This window comes from Lontra canadensis, unplaced genomic scaffold (assembly GCF_010015895.1).
Source record: "Lontra canadensis isolate GAN:19392208 unplaced genomic scaffold, GSC_riverotter_1.0 scaffold89, whole genome shotgun sequence".
Lineage (NCBI taxonomy): Eukaryota > Metazoa > Chordata > Mammalia > Carnivora > Mustelidae > Lontra > Lontra canadensis.
This window is the reverse complement of record NW_022631083.1, coordinates 4,477,302-4,500,441: the sequence shown is the minus strand read 5'-3', so window position 1 is coordinate 4,500,441 and position 23,140 is coordinate 4,477,302. Positions and strand designations below refer to the sequence as shown.

The following is a 23,140-nucleotide window of genomic DNA, read 5'->3' as shown; positions in this document are numbered from 1 at the left end:
ACCCGCAGGTCAATTAAAAGTCTGCGAAGGGAAGCCCCAAGAAAAATGGTAAGACAGGACCTGTTGGAAGACCAAGGGGAAGCATGGATTTGAAAGCTCCTAAGGAGGTCGAGTTGGTGGAGTTTAGTGTCTCATCAGAGGTCAGGGGTGAGTCATGGCTGGAACTGGGTGGATGGTGTTGCTGGTGGATTTGCAGAAGACTGGGGGACAAGCGGGTTAGGGTGGAGTGCCGTGACAGATGAAGGTCATTCTAGACAGATTGTCATAGAGGGGCTAGTGGAAGAGACAAGCAAAGGGTCCCATCGGACATTTGCATATTTGGCTTGGGGGCGCGAGAGAGGCAAGGCCTGGAGACACCCACAGGCAGTGGTCAGGACAGAGGTGTTTCCTGCCCATCAGGTTGGGAGGGGGGGATCATCCAGAGAGGGATGCAGAGTGAGAGAAGAGGGCCCGGGGCCAAATCCCATATGTTGTTAGGGGATCTGACTGAGAAGTCTGAGCAGCTAGGGTCAGGGGCATCCCGGGAATGGAATACATTTCCAGAAGAAGACTATGGTCAATAAGGTCCTCTCCTTCGTAGCAATTAAAAAAAGACACAACAGTTAGATTTGCTCGCTGCCAGCAGTATGGGGAATTTGGGGTGCAGTGGAAGCCCCATTGCTGGGGCTTACAGAAGGGGACCTAAGCATGTGGGCACAGCTCTTCCAAGAAGCTTCGAGGGGAGAGAAGGGAGCTGCTGGAAGTGGCAGAAGCCAAGGGAAGGTACAGATTTGCTTGTCAGAGAGGAGAGATTGATGGTATTTGTGTGCTAAGGAGTGGGGGTCCAGGAAGAAGAGGGGACCCCAATCATTAGTTGGGGGGTACCCCCAAACAATGCCTGCCATCATTTAGCTGAGCACATTGGCCCTTGGGAATTGAGATCTTGGATTTGTTGTCTCGTGGTAGGAATTCCAGAGGGAACTGGGAGAGAAATTAGAGTGGCCTGATCACGAGGTGGCTACCTTTAGCCAGCCCCGTGCGTATAGCTTCACAGAAAGCTCCTCTGTTTGGCATCCTTGGAACATAAGGAGCCAAAGGGACTGCTTTGGGATGGGATGGTTGGGGGATAGCTAGAGTCAAGCTACCTGCTCTCTTGGAGATGCTCGGTTTCATTGTGCCTCATCAAAGATGATACTCGGAGGGGCAGGGTAGTGGGGGACACAAGGCTCGCTATGAATCCCAGCCTTCACCTGCTAGTTTGTGACCTTGGGCAAGTGACCTCTCCCTTCTGTGTTTCATCTGTAAATGGAGGGGATAATAGGACTATCTCATACGCATTGATAGGGATCAAATGAGTTAAGTGTTCAGTGACTGGAACAGCACCTGGAGCAGAGTAAATGCTCTGTAGCTGTTACCTCTTGTGTTAGGCTTCTTATCACAGTGATTTTGGTATCCCTGCCTCTGTAGTTGAAAGACGACAAGAGACACATTTCCCAACGTGATCTCCACCAAACAGCAATCCAGTGGGGGTTCAGTATGTATTCTATAAGAAGAGAAAAAGATCCTTTAATACCTGAGTTTAGCAGAGGCAGGCCTCATTCCTGCAGTATTTTTCAGATCCTTTAACACGCTGATGGCATCATAAACCTCTAAGAGGAGAAGGTAGTGTGCCTACAGCAGAATCCTCTTTGCAAAGACTACTTACGGCAGGAATGCAGGTCTGATCGTTGCACACTCCTATATTACCTCCAACGCCCCAAATCTAGACCGTCCAAGCAAATTCCTCCCTGGAGACCTTACTGGGCCTCCAGGACAGGGCGGCGGGGTGGATCGGGCTCCCCCCACCCCCACCAAGCTCCTCTATGTTCTGTCCCCAGTGGAACTTCCCTCTGCTGATGCTGGTGTGGAAATTGGCACCCGCCATCTGCTGTGGGAACACCATCGTTGTGAAGCCGGCGGAGCAGACACCCCTCACTGCCCTTTATCTGGGCTCTCTGATCAAAGAGGTAAGGCATCCGAGAAAGAAAAAAATATTATGTGTTGTTGATAACATCCCCACCCCACCACCGTCACCAGATAAAGCTGCCCCATCAAGCCGAGTGGTGCGTGGCAGTGCCAGCCGGCTCACAGCTGAGTGGGAAATGGAATGGCTCCCCGTGTTGCCCTTGGCAGGCACGCGCGCCCTCTCTCCTGCTTGTGGTCACTGAGCTAGAAGAAACTCCATTCCTCCCACAGATCCTAATGAGAAGACTTAGCTCTTATTACGGGTTCAGACCTATGGTTTAGGAGCAAATGTTTTGTCTGGAGGGTTTGCAGGAGGGTCCCTCCAAGTGTCAGAGGTTCTTCGGGGCTGGCCTCTGTGGTGTAGGCAATGGCCCGCGCTGTTCTCCTGGAGGAGTCCTCTTGCCAGCTCCCGCTGAAGGGGCTGTGGCAAGCCAGGCTCATTCACCCGAGCCTCCCTTCCAGTGCTCTGCGCTCGGGCCATTGTCTTGTCCCCTCTACTCCCCGCCCCCTGCAGCCGCCATGCTGGGAAACCAGCAGCCCGACAAACACCTCCTTCCAGACACACCTGGCATCATGCTTCAGCCCTGCCGAGCCCAGCTTGTGTGTTGCCGAGAGGTTAAAAAAGAAACAGGAAGGAATGAGGGATGGGAGGAGAGACCCATTCCTTTCACTTCTCAGCTGGCTCATACGGTTGGGAAGCAGGATCTTTACTACTTAGAAATAATGCTACAGCCGCCAGGAACTGGCCCGTTTCCCACTTTCCTTCGACTGGGGATGTAGGACATGATTACATCATATTAATGAGACTGACAGATTCTAAAATCACAGCCGTGAACACACAGCACCTAGGAAAACGAAAGACTCAAGCACTGTGTCCCAAAGTCTTGCCTTTCTAAAATAGTGTGTTTGCATGAGATGGTAATTGATAAATTGTTCATTAAATAACATCCCCCACCTCATTCATATGTGGTGTTCCTGGTGAATAAAGAGGCCTGGGAGGAGCAGGGCAGGAGGCATGAATGTGAAAGAAGTGACTGTCCCCAGCCTTCGGGATATGCCAGCTCGGGGTGTGGCCCAGGTTCAACAAGCAGGAGCTTTGAGGGCGTGATACCGCATTGCCATTTGGAACATTGAGGGGCAGGTTTAAGAAATGAGAGCTGAAGCCCAGGGAGAGGATATTCTTTTTTAAAGATTTTCTATTTATTTATTTGACAGAGAGAGAGATCACAAGTAGGCAGAGAGACAGACAGGGATGGGGAAAGCAGGCTCCCCGCTGAGCAAAGAGCCTGATGGGGGACTCGATCTCAGGACCCTGGGATCATGACCTCAGCTGAAGGCAGAGGCATAACCCACTGAGCCACCCAGGCGCCCAGGAAGAGGATATTTTGCAGGGGCCTCTGAATCTTGGAGGATGTAACCAGGGTGTCTCTCCTCCCTGAGAATACATATGTGTAGACAGAGCCACATGCACACGCATAGAACGGAGCTCAGCTATGGGGGTTCACTGCCATTTTGCTCCAAGTCCCTTTTGGGTTATGAGGTACTGCCTGGAAGGAAGGGCGTATGTATGCCTCGCCCGGGCCCAGCCTGCACCCTGCCCACCTCGGTCTGGGTCCTCAGGTGGCTATATGAACCGGGCCCTGGCTTCCCAAAGAGGGGAACATTCTACAGCCCTGGTTCCCTCGGCCTGAGCGTGGTCTGTGGCAGACATCTGTCCATTCTCCTCCACTGATGGCCACCTTGATTTCCATCCAGGTCGGATTCCCTCCAGGAGTGGTCAACATTGTGCCAGGATTTGGGCCCACAGTGGGAGCAGCGATTTCCTCTCACCCTCAGATCAGCAAGATCGCCTTCACGGGGTCCACAGAGGTAACCCTCCTCATCCGCGGTCAGCCAGCGTGGCAGCCGCTGTCTGAGCCGAGACCTGGGAACTTTCCCCTTGAGCAGCTGAGCTATGATAATTTCTCCTAAGTGTGGCCACATTTCAGTGCATAACAATCAGTTAAAAAAAAAAAAGCAAATAAATAAAGTCACTGGTTCAGTTTCCAAGCTAAGTAAGTATCTAATAGAACTCAGAAGCCTGAGAAGAAAAGATTGGTAGATAAGATAAAATAAAAATGTAAAACATCCAGAGGACAAACAGTGTCATAATTGAAGTTCACGGATACATGGCAAGCTGGGAGAAGCCCAGTCATGATGTATGCAGCTCTCCAAAGCTTAAAATCCATAATACCCTTAAAAATCAGCGAAAAAGGAAAAACAAACAAACGAACAAAAAACAAGAGCTCTAAGTGGTGGGGCAGTGGGTAACTCAGAGAAGGGAAACATCGAATGTCCAACAAGCTTGACCTGGCTCATTGGTCATCAGGGAAACGCAAATTCCAGTGAAAGTCGGAGTCTTTGTCTGTCAGATGGGTAAAAATCGGCATCTGGTCTGAGGCCGTGGGAAACCAACAGACACTCCCCCATGGCAGTCCCTAGGCACAGGACCGCCTCATAGTATCGATCCCACATTTGACTCAGAAATTCCATTTCAAAGCCACTGGTCAGAGAGAGGGCTTCTCACGAGCCCTCAAGGACATGTCTTCCCGTATACTGCGTCCATTCTGTACGGGGCGTTACAGCCATTACAGTAAGGAAGACTGTTTGCTGTCTGAGTTTGAAGCACACAAAAAAGTAAACCATGAGAAAGTAGCTACAGAATGATCCCACGAGGAAAAGTGTGTGTGGAGAGAAATCCGTAAGGATACCCAAGAAGTTCTTCCTGTGGCCACGTCTGTGCAGGTCCTGGGGCATAGGGGAGAAGGGAGATGAAAACTTTCCCCCTTCGCCCTGACATGCATCTCCATGTGGAATTATATGTAATATTCTTCTGTCCTTGAGAAAGAAACAAATAAATGCTTCCCAAGCACGAAGTATCCCCCCTTACCCCGCCATCTCCCCACAAATTTAGTCCAGTCAGGAGCCCAAGCTGTCTTCTCCCCCAATAGCAGATTCGTCCCTTCTCCTGCCCATGCCCAGCTTCTCTGCAGAGACACCTGAACCTCTCTAGGAGCCTTTAGGGCTGCCCCATGGGTCCAGTGGGGTGGTTTTCTCACTGGGCAGCCAAACTCAGGGACAAGAAAGTGGCCTCTGCCAGTGGCCTTGCTTGGCTGGCAGGCATCTCCGGAAGGGGGACAGGGGTGCTTTCCCACCCTAGGTCTCCCTGCTGCACCCAGCCATGAAAGCCCACCTCAACCCCACAGGGAATTGCTAGTCCATGGCAGACTGGTGTTACTTCTGTTGCTCTCTGGGGACAATCCCTGTCACTGTGGGACTATTCCAAATGTCATTTACTCCATCACCTATGAGCTGGCCAGTATTTAAAATGTACTCACACCTTAGTTTTGGGGGAACAGCCTCTTGCTGGCTGTCTGGTTCTAAGTGTCTGTGTGCGGCTCGGTCTCCTGAGAGTCTGGGGGGCCCGCCATATGATGGTCCAGGCCTCGACTCTGGCAGTGTGTGCTGTGATAGGAGAGACCCTCCGGGTACATGAAGGAGGTTGGTGAGGGGTCCTGTTCCTGCCCCATGTACCGGTTCTCTCCCTTCCCCCTGGGGAAGCCTCGGTCTTGAGTCTGTTGCCAGAGAATTGGCTCTTTCTCCTCCTGAAGGTCAGCTTCCGTATTACCATAAATTTGGAGGTTCCTGCAGATTATACCAAAGAGCCCCACAGAACCCCGTCCCCCATGAGCAAGCGCTGGAACAGCTACCCCTGGGCCCCTCGAGCCCTTTTCCAGACGAGCTGGACCGGCCTGCTTCCAGGAGCCGGCTGTGCCAGGAGCCGGCTGTGCCACTAGCCAGCTGTGTAGCTGTGGGCATATCGCTGGGCCTTCCAGAGGCTCCCACTCTATCCACCCCGTAAGTGGAGCAGCTCAGACCAAGTGATGTCAAGGTCTGATCCGTGAGGAGATACAGGGAGAGGCCGGGGGCTGGGGAGGCAGCCTCAGAGGCCTAAGGCCCCTGGGCAGAGAGGCAGGAGACCCATAGATTTATCTAGAACATGCGGGCCAGGTCTGGCCCCAGCCGAGGTTTCATCTGGTCTGTTTTTCATCCTGAAGGTTGGAAAGTTGGTTAAAGAAGCCGCCTCTCGGAGCAATCTGAAGAGGGTGACCCTGGAGCTTGGGGGGAAGAACCCCTGTATCGTGTGTGCAGATGCCGACCGTGAGTGTCTCCCCTTCTGGACGTTGCTGGGGTTTAGTCCTTAAATCTCTTCCAGATTCCTTGTGCAAGCTCAGAACCAGCTGAGAGAGAGACACACGTATACACACGAAATGGCGATGTTTATCCACCTTGGGTTGTCCTGTCCTAAGCAGGCAGATGAGATCAAAACACCAGCTTTATTGCTCATAGAAAGCTGCCTTGGGGAAATATGTGTCCTGTGTGTGGGCCAAGGGGCTGCCTGTTTCTGCCCTTCAAGATTATGTTTGTGTTCCCCGTCCCTGCAGAGCTGGGGCTGTAAGGAGCCGATCCAGATCCTTCTCCAGACTCCCCTGTGCAGGGAGATGGCCAGGAGAGGGAGGAGCTGGGCAGGTGCTCCCCACTCACAGGCATTAATCACCCCCCACCCCTCTCCGAAACTTGAGATGTTTCTTCCTTCTTTGTCTCAGGCCTGACAAATGAGACGACAGTGGCAGCGGACCCTTAAACATGTCCCCCTAGTCTGGGTCCTATTTGTCTGTCTGTCTCTCGCCACCACTTCTTCTCTGGGCAAGCATCCCCGCCCAGCAGCTTGGGGGCGGTGTGTGTCTTGCTAGAGGTTCCTGAGACGATATGAAACTGTATGCTATTCTTGGCTGCCATGTCCAGAGGAAGGAAGGGCCATGTTGGGCATTCAGTCTCCTGCTGACAGGGTCAGCTGCCAAAAGGTGTGCCTTCCCAGGTACCCCAAAGCACCTTCTAGAAAAGCCTTCCTCACCTGCCCCCTGGAAATTCCTTTCATGGAGAACAAAGCTTTACATTCCACTCTCAGATAAGGTGGGCGCTGCAAATATCCCTGAGAAAAAGGACCCTAGTACAATTTCTTGCTAAAGTGTAAAGGATGGACATCACTTCCTCTCCTTGAAGCTGGCTTTCTGTGGGAGAGCGAGTGGCCTGGGTGAGGCCGCAAGATTCAGGGAAGGAGAAGGAAGCTGGGCATGAGGACAGATGGCTCCTTTGTCGCCTGGGCTGGTGCTCCTTTGTAGAAGCCTTGGTGGTGTTGGTACTGGTTTCTGGAACCACACAGAGCAGTTCTGGGTGTTGCCACATCTGGGGTCCCAAACTCCAGTCCTGAAGAGCCAGGACCCTTGTTTCTCATTCTTGTGCCACCATATCTGGGCACCCGGTCTCCACCTCAGCTCCTCCTCTCTCCCTGGCACTGAAGAACACTGCAGCTAGAACACAAAACTCCCTCCCGTTCGGGGGTTGGTTTTATAAGGCTCATGAATGCCGAGGGCAGCATTCCCCAGAGCTGCTTCAGAGCGGTGCCGGGGTGTCTGGACAGCCTGCCCGTGCCCTGCAGGGGCCATGCGTTTGCCCAGTGCATTTCCTAAGCAGTAGCGTAGCATGCATGTTGGAGGGGGGCGGGGGCGTGCAGAAAAACCAGCTCACTGTGGAGCGCTGGAGACCACACTGTGAGCTGTAAGCGATACCCCACTGAGCATTCTTCTCCCTGAAGCACAGCCCCAAAGGTTTTCCTTACTAAGCACCCTTCTGGTTTTAACCCGATGCCCACTCTCGAGTTTGGATACAGACCTCCTCAGGCAGAATCGGTGCTCTCTTTTTAACCCGTATCTGTCCTACATGGAGTTAACATTACGAAGACTTAATAAGCAAAAGAAGCTGATTTCGTAGGACTTGGTAGTGAAGGAACCTCAAGGAAGACTAGCTCTCACCTGTCGGCCTGCATCAGTACTTACTTATGGAGGACTATTCTACAACTCTCTAGAATGCAGGTCCTCCAGAAAGGGGGAAGATGGGGGTCCGGGAGCAGGTGAACCGGGGAGTGGAAACTCTCTGTGGTCCTTAGAGTAAGGAAGTCCTGCACTAAGGGACTGATTTCCCCCCACACTCAGGTGCACCCAGAAAATCCTTGTTCCCATCCTCTCTGTTGGGAAAAGCCGGGAATAAAATTAATTTCTGCAACGCGGCCGTTCTGGGGCCTGTTTTCTGGCGCGGGCAATTAGGGTTGCAGCTGTCACCCGTCCTGCCCTAACGACTTAATCGCTTCCTCCTGCCCCCGCCACCCCCTCCATCCAGTGGACTTGGCAGTGGAGTGCGCCCATCAGGGAGTTTTCTTCAACCAAGGTCAGTGCTGCACGGCCGCCTCCAGGGTGTTCGTGGAGGAGCAGATCTACGCTGAGTTTGTCAGGCGGAGCGTGGAGCACGCCAAGAAGCGTCCGGTGGGAGACCCCTTCGATGTCAAAACGGAACAGGGGCCGCAGGTAACCCACTGATGCGGCAGAACCCGCAGTGTGCCTCTGGGGGCTGAACCAGGCAGCCCCTCTCGTCCTTGGCCCCTTACAGCTCTGGTGCTTTTCCATCGATTCCCGGGTCCCTCCCAAACAGAAGGGAAGCTGCCTCGCCTTCCACTTGCTTTCGTTTTGACGCCATTCCATCGGGTCTCTGTGGGCTTATAGAGCGGGAGTGGACACACAGAGGTTTTGCTCTTTGTGGCTGATAATGCCAAGCTCAGGGCCCCGGCAAGGAGGGAGGCATTCCCAGTTCAGATGGCGCCATGCCTGCACCCTCCACGAAGAGGACCGTCCAGTCTCTGAGCCACCAGGATTTCCAGAAGAGAGACTCGGGCAGAGGCCGTGTTACCTGGCTGGTCTCCTTGCAGAAGAGGGGTTGTAACCATGGCCGAAAGGCAGCAAAGTATAGGCAGAGGCCAAGTACCTAGAGCCCACGGTCTGAGCCTCCAGGCCCTCCCTGGAGCTCACGTGCACTGTAGGACAAGGTCACTGTCAGAAACCAAAGAATCCCAGTGGAGAGGGAGTGCAGAGGGCTCAGGGCACAGGGCTGCGTCTCTGGGCAGGCGGAGCCCGTCTCCGGAGGCCCGGTTTTCGAAACTAACGACGGGATGAAAATGATCATAACCATGAGGTTTAATAACCTCTTTAAAAGGGCACATCGTGTATCGCTTTCTTACTAATTATGCAGTACAGCAGATGGATAAATATTTAAAAGAGGGCAGCCTGACCATCCATGCATTATTGAAATAGAGCTCGACAGCAACCCACTTTGCTGGGAGCCAAAGTCCTGCCCCAGCCACGAAGTTGCAAATCACATGTCCAGACTCCGTACTTGTGTCTGTCCCGGGAGCTCACTGCTTCCGCACTGCACTGGCACCGCATGTTTACATGGGAAACCACACAAGTTTGGCTCTGTGACTTTGTGGAAGTCCCAAGCTCTTGCCAAACCTCACTTTCCTCATCTGGAAAATGGAAATAATGGATGAATATTGTGAACATTTCAAGGTACCTAATAAGTCTTTATTTTTTAAAGGTGGAGGCAAGGGGAGCATTCAATGACAGGCTCCCTGATCCAGGTGGCAAAAGAAGTGTATGACTTCAGGCCATGTCCATCAGGTCTTGCTTAATCATCCCTGGCCGGGGAAGGGGGAGGACCATGTGGAAAAAGGTGCATTTCTGGCCACTGTGCCCATCCTTGCCTTGCCCCAGCCCACATGCACGGCGGCTCCAATGCCACGTGACCCTGGTGGAGAGAAGCATCCCAGTTGTGGCCCAAACTCTCCACCCTGCCAGACCTCAACTCCAAACCTAGTGGCCAGTGACACGAAGTTGTCTAGTGACCTCGGTTGGATTTCAGGTCTGAATGCAAACATGGCCACAAGCCATTATCAAATCCACCGTGATTGTAAAGTTAATCCAGACTCCATGGGAAATATGCGAGCTGATCCCATACTAAGGAAAACCTTTCACCCCATCATTATTCGTAAGTCTCTTTCCAAGGCTCCAGGCTTGACTTCTGAAGCCAGATACAGAAATCTCTTCCAAGAGAGCAGATTCAAGCAGAATGGGTGTTGATTTCGTCGGTGCTTTTGATGCTGCTGCTAAAAGTCCTTCTGAAAGCTCACTTAAGCTGCCTAACCTCAGCATATTATTTTAGGACGATGTTGGATTTTTTTCTCCCAAAGTGCTTTTTCATCTACGGTAATAAGATTTTTACTCAGAGAGGATTTACAGCTGTCCAAATAGTCCTGTCTTTCTCCTGCCTATTAAAGAGCTAGCTGACCTAGATCAGTGTCCACTGCAGACAGCCAGCCAAATGCTCTAGAATCTTTCAGGTTTATTTGGCAACTGAGCAACGAGGCGCATAAACATTGCACAAGACACCTGGTGGGGGTGGGTCTGGTGCCCTCTCCAGCAGAGCCAAGTGTAGCTTCTGACCTGTCCTTTGGGGTCTGCCTGACTCTGTCCCTGGTGTTGTACCCAGCCACGTCCTTTACTTCTGGAAGGTTCTCCTTCCAGCACAGGAATGCACTAGCTGACATTTCTTGGGGGATTATTAGATTGAGACAATGTGTTCACATGGACTCATCAGGAAGAATGGAGTCTGGATATGCAGGCTTTCCATGGGGACCCAGCGACTGCCCCCAGGGACAGACAGAAAATGGTCACAGCCATTCAGGACCTGTATTTGGTTAAGCGCTTCAAACCCTCTTGGCCTCTGGGGAGGAGGGAAGAGTATCTTGGAACTTTTAACTCCAAACTTGGTTCACCCAAGAGAAGTTGAGAGAACCTTGAGATATTACTAGAATCATTGGAGTTGTTTGAATTACTTGCTTAGGTGGGAGTACATTCCCAGGGGTTAAAACCCAGAACACATAGAGAGGTCAGTGGAGAAAAGGCTTTCTTTCATCCCCCCCTCTCCATTCATAGGCCTGGTTCTTAACCTTCCCTCTATGGGTATCCCACAGTCTTAGTTTCTCATGTATCCCTCCAGAACTTCTTTATGGATATAGAAACAAATATGAATATGTGCTCTCATTTCCCCTGTTTTTTTACCCAAAAGGTAACTGATATCTATCCTGTTTTTCACCTTGGTTTTTGTGCCCTTGTAAGAAACTTGGAAGGGCTTTCTATATTGGCTGGGGGGTGGGGGTACAGGGTAAGGTGGTCAGCTTTCCTTCTCCTTTCTCCTCTGCACCATGGATGGGCAATTTCCAATAACTGTCACCCTCAACCAACATGCCCTGTAAGAAGAGGGCAGGGCTTCCAGATAACCTACATGACACTCAGCTAGACTGGAAGTTTAAATAAGCAAAGAAGACTTTTTTTTAAATCATAAGCATATCCCAAATAAGGAAAGACTTCTTTAGCATAAGCATATCCCAATCATGACTTGGGATATGCTTATGCTAAAAAAGTCTTTCAAAAACGCAAATTTAACTGGGTGCCCTGTAATTTTATTTGCGAAATCTAGCAACCCTTGCAGGATGCAAGAAGTTGGGAGAGCAAAGAATGTGACCATTTCAGATCTCGTTTCATTCACAGGTTTGCTTAATAGCATGGAAGGGGTCGGTGGTAGGATAGAGGGTACACGGGAAAGGATGAGGAGAGCCTATTTCCCCATCTCTCCCCTGCTCCAAAAGGCCTAGACTTGTGCATCAGAGGAATATTCGCATACAAGGCACATCTGTCCCGTGAATTATGACTTGGCAAGAACACTTAGGGGTGGGACAGCTGATCATGTGAATGGCCGTTGGACCCATAAGATGGCAGCCGCCGCCCGAAAGCAATTCAAGCCATACCTTTCCTTGTGTTTTGCAGATAGACCAAAAGCAGTTTGACAAAATCCTCGATCTGATCGAGAGTGGGAAGAAGGAGGGAGCCAAGCTGGAATGTGGGGGTTCAGCCATGGAAGATAGGGGGCTCTTCATCAAACCCACCGTCTTCTCAGAAGTTACGGACACCATGCGCATTGCCAAAGAGGAGGTACTGGAGGTGGCAGGAAAATCTTCATCTCAAGGGGACTCTTGTGGGGTGGGAGGGCGAGAGGAGGAAGTCTTACAAACAGAAGTCTTCTCTAGGGCTCAGGGACCCCGGAAGTCATTGTGAGGGGAGAGTTTTCCTTTCTCCCGTGACTTTCTTCCTCTCCTTTGGTTTCTGAGGGAAGCCATCTTGCCTACCTGCCTTTGGGAACCCCTAGCCCTATATAGCAGCTAAAGAGTTTGTCCTAAACCCCCCATTTTCACACATCTCTGGGGAGCCGCAGTCCCTCTTCTTTCTTCTAACACGTCCTCGGGTTAGCTCATGGTGGAGGGTTCTTGCCCCCTGTGGGTTATACCAGTGGATTCACAGCCCAAAGCTGCCTTCAGCCCTGCTAGACTGAACTAAAACGAAAAGTGTGTTCATTCAAAGAACCATCGGGCTGGAATTCTCTTTGAAGTTTTCTGTCACGAGCATCCTTGGAAATGGTGGAAATTGAGGAGACCCCCCCCCAATAAAAGTGGGATTCTAACTTGGTCTTTCAATCTCACTGTGAGTCTGGATGGACACTGGTTCCCACCTAGGGTTCCAGGGGGTCGGACCCTGGGCTGTGTGGTGTTTTGGGACGCAGAGAAAGTGAATCACTGCTGAGCGCTTCCTGTGTGGGTATTTTATAGACTTTCTCCTGGAGGTTTTTATGGGATTTTTATTTTTATTTTACAATGCGAGGAACAGTGTCTTCCTCCGTCCCATGGGAGTTATTAGGGAGACATTTTATGGTGCCTTTGTTGATGGAAAACGTACCACCAAGAGGCTGGGGCACACAGTCCTACAGCTGTGCCTTACAACCCCCTCAGCAATAACTTTCCACAAAAAACTCGCCAAGTTTTGTCTTGTGGGCACATCAGCAGGCTGGGGCTTCTCAGAAGCCCTGATAACAGTAAGAGAGAGAAGCCTGGAACATGCTTTCGGTTGGTATCTTAAGTTCGGCTTAGTCGTAATCCTTCCCTTCAGATGTCAACTGTCCAGTAGCTCAAAAGATCTCCGCAGGTTCTTTGCTCTCCAGTCCTCGCTCCTCACACGTGTGAGCACTCTGGATGAAACGAAGTCCATACTTGCTCAGAACGGATGCCCTTCGTCCAGACGCCCCTCTCACCGCCGTTCTTGCAATTCCACATAGATTTTTGGACCGGTGCAGCCAATCCTGAAGTTCAAAAATATCGAAGAAGTGATAAAAAGGGCCAACAGCCTTGAATATGGACTCACGGCAGCTGTGTTCACAAAAAACCTCGACAAAGCACTGAAGCTGGCTTCCGCCTTGGAGTCTGGAACCGTCTGGTGAGTAGCAGATGCATGCGTTTCTGCTCTCCGGAGTGGCTGGCTTGCTCGCTTCATCGCCCTTCTATGGACAGACAGCTTCTAGTCCCATGTTCTGGGCCAAGCACTGTCTTAGAGCTTTGGTCCATCCTCATGACCACGTCTGAGACGGACACCATCATTGTCCCTGTTTAACAGAGGAGGAAATGGAGACACAGAGAGGCTGGGTGATTTGCCTAGGGTCACACAGCGGGTACAGAGCAGAGCAGAGCCCAGAGCCGGCCGGCCAGCTCCGCTGCCCCTGTTGCTGACCACCGTGTTGTGCTGTCCCTCGCACTCCACTCCCTCCACCTTTATTTTTTATTCTGACTCTAAAAGCAGTGCATGGTCTTGTCCGAAATGTGAACCAAAGTCCCTGCTTCCCCAGTCATCTTGCCAATGACATTATCCTCACTGGAATGATGATAATGCTTTGGGGCTCAGAGAGGCTAAGTTACAAGCCCAGAATCCTTACAAGCCAAGAAGCAGGAGAGCTTTGAGGTCAGGTCTGGCCGATTTCAAAGCTAAATCTTATTCCCCGATGCCGCAGTTTCCCTCTTCTTTCTTCTCGCCTTGACATTCCATTCCTATCTCAGCAAAAAGCTTTATGCTTAGGAATATTCAGATTTTAGGCGTGCCTGGGTGGCTCAGTCAGTTAAGCACCTGCCTTCAGCTCAGGTCACGATCCCAGGGTCCCAGAATCGAGTCCCACATCGGGATCCCTGCTCAGCGGGGAACCTGCTTCTCCCTCTCCCTCCACCTGTTGCCCTCCCCTGCTTGTGCTCTCCCTCTATCTCTCTCTGTGTCAAATAAATAAATTAAAATTAAAAAAAAATTTTTAAGATTTTATTTATTTATTTGACACAGAGAGAGAGGTCACAGTAGGCAGAAAAGTAGGCAGAGATAGAGGGGGAAGCAGGCTCCCCGCTGAGCAGGGAGCCCGATGCAGGGCTCGATCCCAGGACCCTGAGATCATGACCTGAGCTGAAGGCAGAGGCTTAACCCACTGAGGCACCCAGGCACCCCAAATTTTTTTAAAAAATTTAAGGATTATTTAAATTTTAGCTTCTGGTGGGAAGAATGAGAAGGCAGAAGTTGAAAACCCACTGTTGTCATTACTAAAACTTTGACAGAAAGTCATCCTTTAGGCAACGGTCTGTTTCATGCCCCTGAGAGCCGGGACACCCGTGACCCTGGTCGGCCTTCCCCAGGTAATCATGAGCATCTTTCGTTCTTCCTCTAGGATCAACTGCTATAATGCCATCTACGCACAAGCTCCATTTGGTGGCTTTAAAATGTCAGGAAATGGCAGAGAACTGTAAGTATTTGCTCTCGCACGCCTGCCAGCAGGTGAACAAAACACACCCCAGATTCGCGGTGGGCAGGAGGGCGGGCAGGTGCTCTAGTCCACCAGCCTTGCCCCATGCCCCACTGTGTCAGCCGTGTCAGGATGGCTGGTGCCCCTTTCCCTCTGGGGCTGCGATGGATCTCTCTCACCCTCTCTGTCCCTCCTGCCTTCCCGCTTCTGCTGTCCTCCACCCTCATCCTCATCCCCTGCTCCTTCAGGCCCCAGGACCAACCTCTAGCCTCAGCTTCTTTGTCCTCCCCGGCACCTACCACACATGGAGATGCCAGTAGAGACTTGGCCCAGGCTCCCCACATGAGGACGGGGGCAGAACTGGAAAAGGGCACTTTTTGCCAGACTCACACAAACCCCAGCCCTCAGCAAGGAAGACAGGCTCTCTCCCAGGCTCCGCGGGCAAACTCGGGGTACTCTGATTCCTTCTCCGTGCCTCTCTGGGAGACATACTGTGGTGCCCTTCATGGCTCCCTCAAATCCACCACATGCTCCCAAAGGGCTGCTTTCCATCTTGCCCGCTGGGAAGAGGCACTCCGTGGGCAGAGAGTCATGGACAGGCCTTCTTGTGTCTGGCCTAAGATAAAAGGTCCAGGCACAGAGCCGGACAGAGCATTCCAGGAGTGGACATACTGTCGTTTCCAGCTGGACAAGGCCTTCTCTCCCACGTCCTTCTTGGTGGTTTTTATTAGCCTTTGTGGACAAACAGCTTTTGGGATCCATCTTCCCAGGGGGACCATCTGTGACAACAGGCAGGGCTGCTCCTGGAACATTTCAGAGGGCTCTGAGCTCTTACTCTTTGTTAAACAGTTTGTGTTATTTATATACAAATGCATTACCTCGTACTTGTTTGTAGATCTTCCAATGGGAGAACTCAGATGCTTCCCCTCAGCTTGGGCCTTCATGGGGCCCTTGGGCAGCTCCCCTTCCAGATTCTTCCTAAAGACGTTATGAGAGAACGGGGCTGGCTTCCCTTCCTGAACAAATCCTTTTGACTCTTCTCCGTGGAACTGGGGTCCCTTCCCCCATCTTGGTCTTTCTTTTTGATCCATTCCTGAGTCATGGCAAATATGCCAGAAACATCCAAACATCTGAGGAAAACATGTCTACTGGTGTCCCTCTTATGCCTATGACGTGTTTCCCCTTCAGGGAACCTCAGTAAATTCTCAGCCGTGAGAACCCTTTGTAGAAATCATGTTTCATCCCACATGGCTTGTCTGTTTTCTGTTCTATGTGCCTCTGCTTCAGTTTCTTTCCACACCCTCCTGCTTGAGAGAGGCATGGGGCCTGGGCTGGGGTTACCTGGGTCCCTGTCAGGGCCCACCACCAGCCGCAGTACGGGTGACCGCTGGCCGGTACTCTTGAGCACAGACCGTGCAGGCTCTGTATGAGCACTTCTTCACGTGTGCCTTCACGCCACGCTCATGACAGTCCACAAGATGGTGTGTCTTTGTTCTGCTTGCCATGCCAGAGTACTGTGTAGACGGGGTGGCTTAAACAGGAGACACTGATTGCTCACCATTCTGGAAGCTGGAAGCCTGAGATCCAAGTGCTAGCAGATCTGGGGTCTGACAAGGGCTCCTCTCCTAGTTGATAGAAGGGTGACTTCTCACTGTGTCCTCATGGTGGAGGGGGTGAGGGAGCTCTCGGGGGTCTCCTTTTTAAGGACACTTAACCCTATTGATGAGGGCTTCCAACTCTCCTAACCTAACCACTTCCCAAAGACCCCACCTCCTAATACCTTCCCACTGGGAGTTGGGGCTCCAGTGTAGGAATTTTAGGTGGACACAAACATCGGGTCCATTGTAGATGCCTGCTACTACCACTAACTACCCATGTTTCCGGGTACTACCCCAGGGATGCCAGGGAGGTTCCCTGCCTTTCCCGGGTCACACTGCCAGTAAGGGACAGAGGTGGGGTTGAGCCCTTGGGCCCACCACACCACAACGCCTTGCTCAGCGGGGGTGTCACCTCTGTAAGCCACATGGACTGAAGCCAGACAGGGCATACGTGGTCATTTGTCTCCTCTGATCAGCAGCCTTCAACCAGTCAGGTCATGACTGATGAGGAGGGCAACCAGGACCCCACACGGTCCTCCCCTCAGCAATCAGATGCAGTAAGAATTTGGGGCCCCAAGCAGACGACCTTGGATGTCGAAGCTGCAGGAAGGGTGTGTGGAGCCCTCCTGACTTCTAGTGTGTACTAACTCACACCGACTCTGGCTTATGGCTTTCCTCCCCTGTGTCATTTGCGTCTCCACTCCCCTCCAACCCCAGGTTTTAACGGGCTTTCAGGGCCTCAGCACCCCTGTCTGGCTCAGGGCGCAGAGCGCAGCGCGGCTCTAATCCCGCCGCAGCCGGGACTTTTTTCCATGTGTTTTTTTTTTGACCCTTGGCATATATTTTTTCAAGACTTTTGATAAAGCACTTTAACGTAATCCACAAGGGGCCTGGAAACTGACTTGAAAACCAATTACCATTTGCACTGGTCTCTGATTAATGTCTTCATGTTCCATCGAGTTCTCGTTTTGTGTGCTGGAGCACGGGGAGGGGGATTCCGTGGTTTTCCCCAGCCCCGGCCGCCTGGACCGGGCTGGCTCTCTGCCGCCCACCCACAAGCCCCTCCGGGGATCTGGTCCTGTGCGTGTCTTGGGACGAAGCCTCCAAGTTCTCTTCCTCCTGGGCACTTTTCTTGGTGGTTTTGCAATCACAGCAACAACAAGCAACAAAAATCCACACAGTCGAGAAGGGTGGAAAGCTAGGCCTCCCTCCGCAGATCCTTAATCCCGTTTGTTAGAGATAAGCAAGGTCCCATCACTCATTTTTTTCCCCATTTGTTTACTTAGCCAATATTTAATGAGCACCTTTGGGGCACGTGCTGGGTTCTGAGCCCAGCGCAGCGATCACACCTTCCCCTGCCAACGTTCTGGTGGGGTCCAAGAGGAGAAGGGCCGGGTTCATGATTGGCCTCAAGCGCCAAGACTGTCACGACTGGGCAAGAAACCCATTAGGAGACGCCACAGGGGGTCCAGAACTTGAACTTTGGCAGGGATTGCAGGAATAGGAATAAGGTGATTCGTGTACTTCATCCTACAGGAATGGTTTAAGACTGGACTTGATTAATCAGCTAAGTAACTGAATGTGCTTTCATCCTTTGGTTTATTACTTTTCTTTACGAAGTCGCTAAATCATTAACTCTTTCGCGTTTTTAACGAGGCAATACTAGATATTCACTTTTAGAATTTACTTGTGTATTTTCTTTGTAGTGCATTCTTTTCTGTTTTCTTTCTTTTTTTTTAAGATTTTATTTATTCATTTGACAGAGAGATCACAAGTAGGCAGAGAGGCAGGCAGAGAGAGAGAGAGGGGGAAGCAGGCTCCCTGCTGAGCAGAGAGCCCGATCCCAGGACCCTGAGATCATGACCTGAGCTGAAAGCAGCGGCTTACCCCACTGAGCCACCCAGGCGCCCCATTTTTTCTGTTTTCGAATGAAATGGGAGCGAACTTTTTTGGGGGCTTGAGAATGGGCTTTGGATATCCCTTGATTCTTTTTATTAAGGGTCTCCTGTGATGGACTTTTCTGTTATATCCAAGGGCTTTTCCTATTACGAACCATTCTGGCATAAATCTTTATGCACTTGTGGGAGATTATTTTCAGAATAAATTCCTAAAATTGGGTAATCTGCTCCATGAGAAATGAGCTCCCGGTCTTTTGGTTTGTGTGTCTTTAATTGCAAGGGCGTTGAGCATGTTTTTCACACTTACTAGTAATCTGTATTTGTTTTTCTGTGAACTGACTGTTCATGCCCTTTGTTGATTTTTCCATTTGCTTGTGGGCTTTTTAAATTGGGTTTTAAGAGCTCTTTGTATATGAAGGAAAATGGCACTGTTTCCCACACAGGGTTGTGATTGTAATTTTTTTCTAGCTTGTCATTTGTTTTGGGGGGTTTTTGAAATGGATTTTCCACTCTGCAAAAATTGAATTCAGTGTTCTGCGTATGGCTTTTATATTTTGTGTTATGTTTAAAAAAGATTACAAAATACTTCACTCATTCTCACGGGTTCTTGAACTATTTGTTTCAGGGAACTACCAAAAAAAAAAAATCTCAATGATTTATTAATTAAGAAATAATAATACTTTCTACCCTTTATTTATTTTTGAAAATTTTTTTAAAGATTTATTTATTCGACAGAGACCCAGGGAGAGAGGGAACACAAGCAGGGGGAGCAGGAGGGGGAGAAGCAGGCTTCCTGCCAAGCAGGGAGCCCAATGCCGGGCTCGATCCCAGGACTCTGGGGATCATGACCTGAGCTGAAGGCAGATGCTTAAGGACTGAACCACCCAGGCACCCCTATCCTTTATTTTTTACCTGTACGTAGGAGGTGCTTTATAATAAATCATCTCCAAACAAGATAAGGTCAAGGAGGCGATGGTATGCCCATTTTAAAGATAATGAATTGGAGGCTTAGGAAGGCTTAAGGTACCTGCCTGCGTGGGTCTAAGCCAGTAGTTCTCTAGCTTGAGTGGTATCAGAATCTCCTGGCTTGTTACAGATTTCTGGGCCCCACTTCAGTAGGTGTCTTAGTTTTCTATTGCCGCTACAATAAATTAACACAAAATTTGTGGTTTGAACAACCTAAATGTACTATTTTACACAGTTCTATAGGCTAAAAATCAGACGGTCTCACTGAGCTGAAATCAAGGCATGCATGGGGCTGCATTTCTTTCTGGGGACTCCAGGCAGAGAATATGTTTCCTTGTCTTTTTCAGCTTCTAGAGGCTCCCCACATTCCTTGGCTGGCGGCCCTGTCCTCTGTGCTCAAAGGCAACACCGTTGCAGCCCTCTAAACCCTGCTCCTGCAGTCTAATTTCCCTCTGACTCTCTTCTGCCTCCCTTGTACCCTCTTAAGGATCCTGGTGATTACATCGGGCCCACCCAGATAATCCAGAATAACCTTGTATTTTATTTTATTTTTTTAAGATTTTATTTATTCATTTGATAGACACAGATCACAAGTAGGCAGAGAGGCAGACAGAGAGAGAGGAAGGGAAGCAGGCTCCCCGCCGAGCAGAGAGCCTGATGCGGGGCTCGATCCCAGGACCCTGGGATCACGACCCGAGCCGAAGGCAGAGGCTTTAACCCACTGAGCCATCCAGGCGCTCCTAACCTTATATTTTAAAGCCAGTTAATTGGCAACTTTAATCCCATCTGCAGCCTTAATCCCCTTTTGCCATGTAACCTAACACCAGTTCCGAGGGTTCAGATAGGGTCACCCCGACTCTGGGGCGTTACTCTGTCAACCCTTGGGGAAGGGTAGGGGGCCTGGGAATCTGCATTTGGGGCAAGTTCTGATGTGTCACTGAGGCGCTGAGACCACACTTTGAGAACCACAGATTGAAGGGACGAAATGGGACTCTGCAGACCCTCCAGTGGCCGCCTCAATTTTGAGCTCTTTTCCTCAACAAGGACACATTTGTATTTACCTAACAGCAGATAAAGTGTCGTAGAGGCATTTAAATCTGTCCAAGGCCGCATCTCAGTTCTGGGAAGGGGAGCTGCTCTGAGGAAGGCCCATGATACCTGAGAAGGGGCCCCTGGGCTCTGCAAGACGTAGAGAAAGGACACAGAGCAAAGATGCGAACTCAGAGGTTGTGGCCCCCCGCGTGTCTAGTCTGTGCTCACATCTGCTCCCCTTGCTGCTCTGGGCTGGCCTGACTCCTCCTACAGCTGGTCGCCAGCTGTGGGCTCCGAGGTCCACTCTAGGCCCCTCCATGTCCCTCTTCCTTGTGGATCCTCTGGCCATATCCCCCGGTCCCCTCCTTGTCCACCCATGTGGGCCCTCTTCTCACTCTGTACTCCCCACCCAGGTGATCCACCTCCCCCCTCCATCCCTTTCATTCATTTAAGGCAAATCTTTCTGAATATTTCCAAAGCATCACACACCAAAAAACCTCATATTTAAACTGAAGTTATACATTGATTACTCAAACATACTAATGGTGTGACTGAACTGCATATTCCCCTATGAAGTCATCATAGTCTGACCTTTTGCGCCGACTCCAAGCTGCCCAGCCGAGTAATTGGCCAGCCAAGCGTTAGAACACAGTGGCGACAGAATGGCAAGGTGACATGCCCGTTTTATATTCTCCTCTTTTCTGTGATCGCAGTGGTGAGTACGCACTGGCTGAGTACACAGAGGTGAAAACTGTCACCATCAAACTCGATGACAAGAGCCCCTGAAGGAAAGGCGGGCTCCTTCCTCAAGCATCTGACAGCTGAATGTGGCAGATCAAATTTTGCCGAAGAAAAAAACTGCATTTGCTGCCTTCCCGGGGTTCCTTTGCGCTGGAGACTTTAAATCTACTGGATTTGAATGATTTCCACTTTCCTTTCACACTCCTGTTTTAGTGACCAATCCGTTGTATATGTGGAATTGCAGTCCTGCCTGGGGATGGAGCTCAGGGTCCTTTCCATTTTTCCCTTTCAACCAGGTCCCTCTGGGGACAGTGAAGGGGCTCAGGGCGTGGCCAACAGGAAGTGTTATTTGAAGTCTCCAGCAGTCCCTTAAAAATGTTTGGCCGATTCTGACTTCGGTAAGAACTTGGAAAAACGCCCGGCTTGCTCTGCAAACAGGGCCCTGCACCTGCGGCTTCTCGGGGTTACCTGCCCACGACCCAAGCCCCTCCTACCAGTTAGCGGAAAAGAAACAGAACGAAGTTCAAAACAAACAAACAGGATTGTGAGGATCCAATGGGGGCCGCTTTGGGGAAGCAGGTGCCATGGAAAGGTACTGAAGGTCTTGGGTGTGAAAGGGTGTGGGTTCTTCAAGGACTGCTTCTTGACATTGACCATGGGACTCCTCTTAAAACAAAAATTCCTTTTGGAATATGACCGAATCAGTGCCCAACATGCTTATCTAAAACTATGTCACGGGCGACCTTAACCAAGGCACTTTCTTAGGCAGAAAACATCGCTAGTGTCACCTTTGCTGCTGATGACCCAGTGATGACAGCTTAGCAGCTGCGTTTTACAAACCAGAGCCATAATTCCCTTTTACAAATTCTGAATTTCTGCTACTTGCATTAACGGTTTATGATCCGTCTGTGTAGCTCTCTATGTCTCCAGCTTGGTGATCTATGTTAGATTAGCAAAGCATACACAACTGGAAAGGCTGTTGCTTTAATACCACTTGGTTTTTTAAAGTCCTATTTTGATATTAATGATTAATTAACAAATAACACTGGGACTCCATGGAAGAACTGGGTCCCTCAGTACTAAAGTGGCCTGAGGACTGCACTAACATGTTGTGAATGTTTCTTTTCCTCTTTATATCTGCAAATGCTGTGCAATCCCAAGTTTTAAAGTGTTCCCCGATTGCTTCTAAAAAAAACAAAACCAAATGGAATTGCGCTGTTTGGATACTTCCACTGTTACTAATTAGTTACTTTTCTGAGGGTGCTTCTATTTTGGAATTAAATTATGTTTGAGAATTAAATTGGGGGGAGGGCAATAAGATGACAAACGTCAAAACCAGTGTATGGATAAAAGAAAACCCTGTATGGAATGGGGTTGTCGTTCTTGTCAGAAATAGGCAATATGCAATTCACCTTCTCCGCATCAGTAAACACTTAACCACTTAAACTGTCAGCAACTCGCTAGGTCAGGGGTTGACTTCGTACACTGAATTTTCAGGATTTTATCTCAAGCAACTATAGACACTAACCTTGTTAGTAATACATTAGAGGGTTCTTATTCTCTCGTTGTACAATAATGCCTTTATTATGAAATGCTACATTATTTATAATTGGTATAGTTAATGTATCTTTTTATAGTTGTAAGTAAACAGAGGTAGTATATTCAACCTTCTGTAATATACTGTATTTAGAAATGGAAATCTATATAGTAATAGATTTCACTTCTTTTAAGGTTTACTCCTGTGGTATGGTTTCAGAAAAATCTATTGGCCTGGGAATTCTGACCCCCAACTACCGATTGTGTCCGACAATGCAACAATGATAAAATAAAATCGGATATTTGACAAACATTTTTTTTTTCATTTAAGGACCAAACTCATTTTAATTCTGCGGCAGACCTTTCTCTTTCTCAGAGCTAATGTACAAAATGGCTTGTCATTAAGCAGTATCGGCGGCTTAACATTCAAATTCCATTTGCTCAATCGATCAGGCCTCACATTTAGCCTGAGTGTGAAACCTACTCATCTGTGTTTGTGGGTTGAGCAGACAGGGAGCTCGGCCTCAAAGGCTCCGCGACTTAGCTGGTGAAGTGTAAGCTGTCACCTAAGCTGCCCGAGTGTCCTTTTACTAATGAGCAGGTGAGTCTGGAAAATGGTGGGGAGGATGGCACAGGGGTTTAGAGAAAATACTACATTCTGCTGCTGTCTGCACACGTTTCCATTTTTGTCACGAGGATCTTGGTGTTTGGGTTTAATCCAACCTTGAGTTTCTAACATGC

The 23,140-nt window shown here is 50.0% G+C and overlaps 1 protein-coding gene across 1 annotated transcript in view; it reads left to right on the top strand.

Moving 5' to 3' along the window:
• Positions 1-22,712, top strand: part of ALDH1A3 (aldehyde dehydrogenase 1 family member A3) — a 36,894-nt gene extending 14,182 nt beyond the window's left edge. Inside the window, exons 6-13 of the mRNA XM_032835996.1 lie at positions 1,857-1,985; positions 3,739-3,852; positions 6,081-6,183; positions 8,260-8,444; positions 11,796-11,960; positions 13,135-13,292; positions 14,554-14,628; positions 20,836-22,712. Coding sequence (XP_032691887.1) covers positions 1,857-1,985; positions 3,739-3,852; positions 6,081-6,183; positions 8,260-8,444; positions 11,796-11,960; positions 13,135-13,292; positions 14,554-14,628; positions 20,836-20,908 — 1,002 coding nt within the window. The 3' untranslated portion in view covers positions 20,909-22,712. The remainder of the gene's footprint in view (positions 1-1,856; positions 1,986-3,738; positions 3,853-6,080; positions 6,184-8,259; positions 8,445-11,795; positions 11,961-13,134; positions 13,293-14,553; positions 14,629-20,835) is intronic.
• Positions 22,713-23,140: the final 428 nt, after the last annotated feature.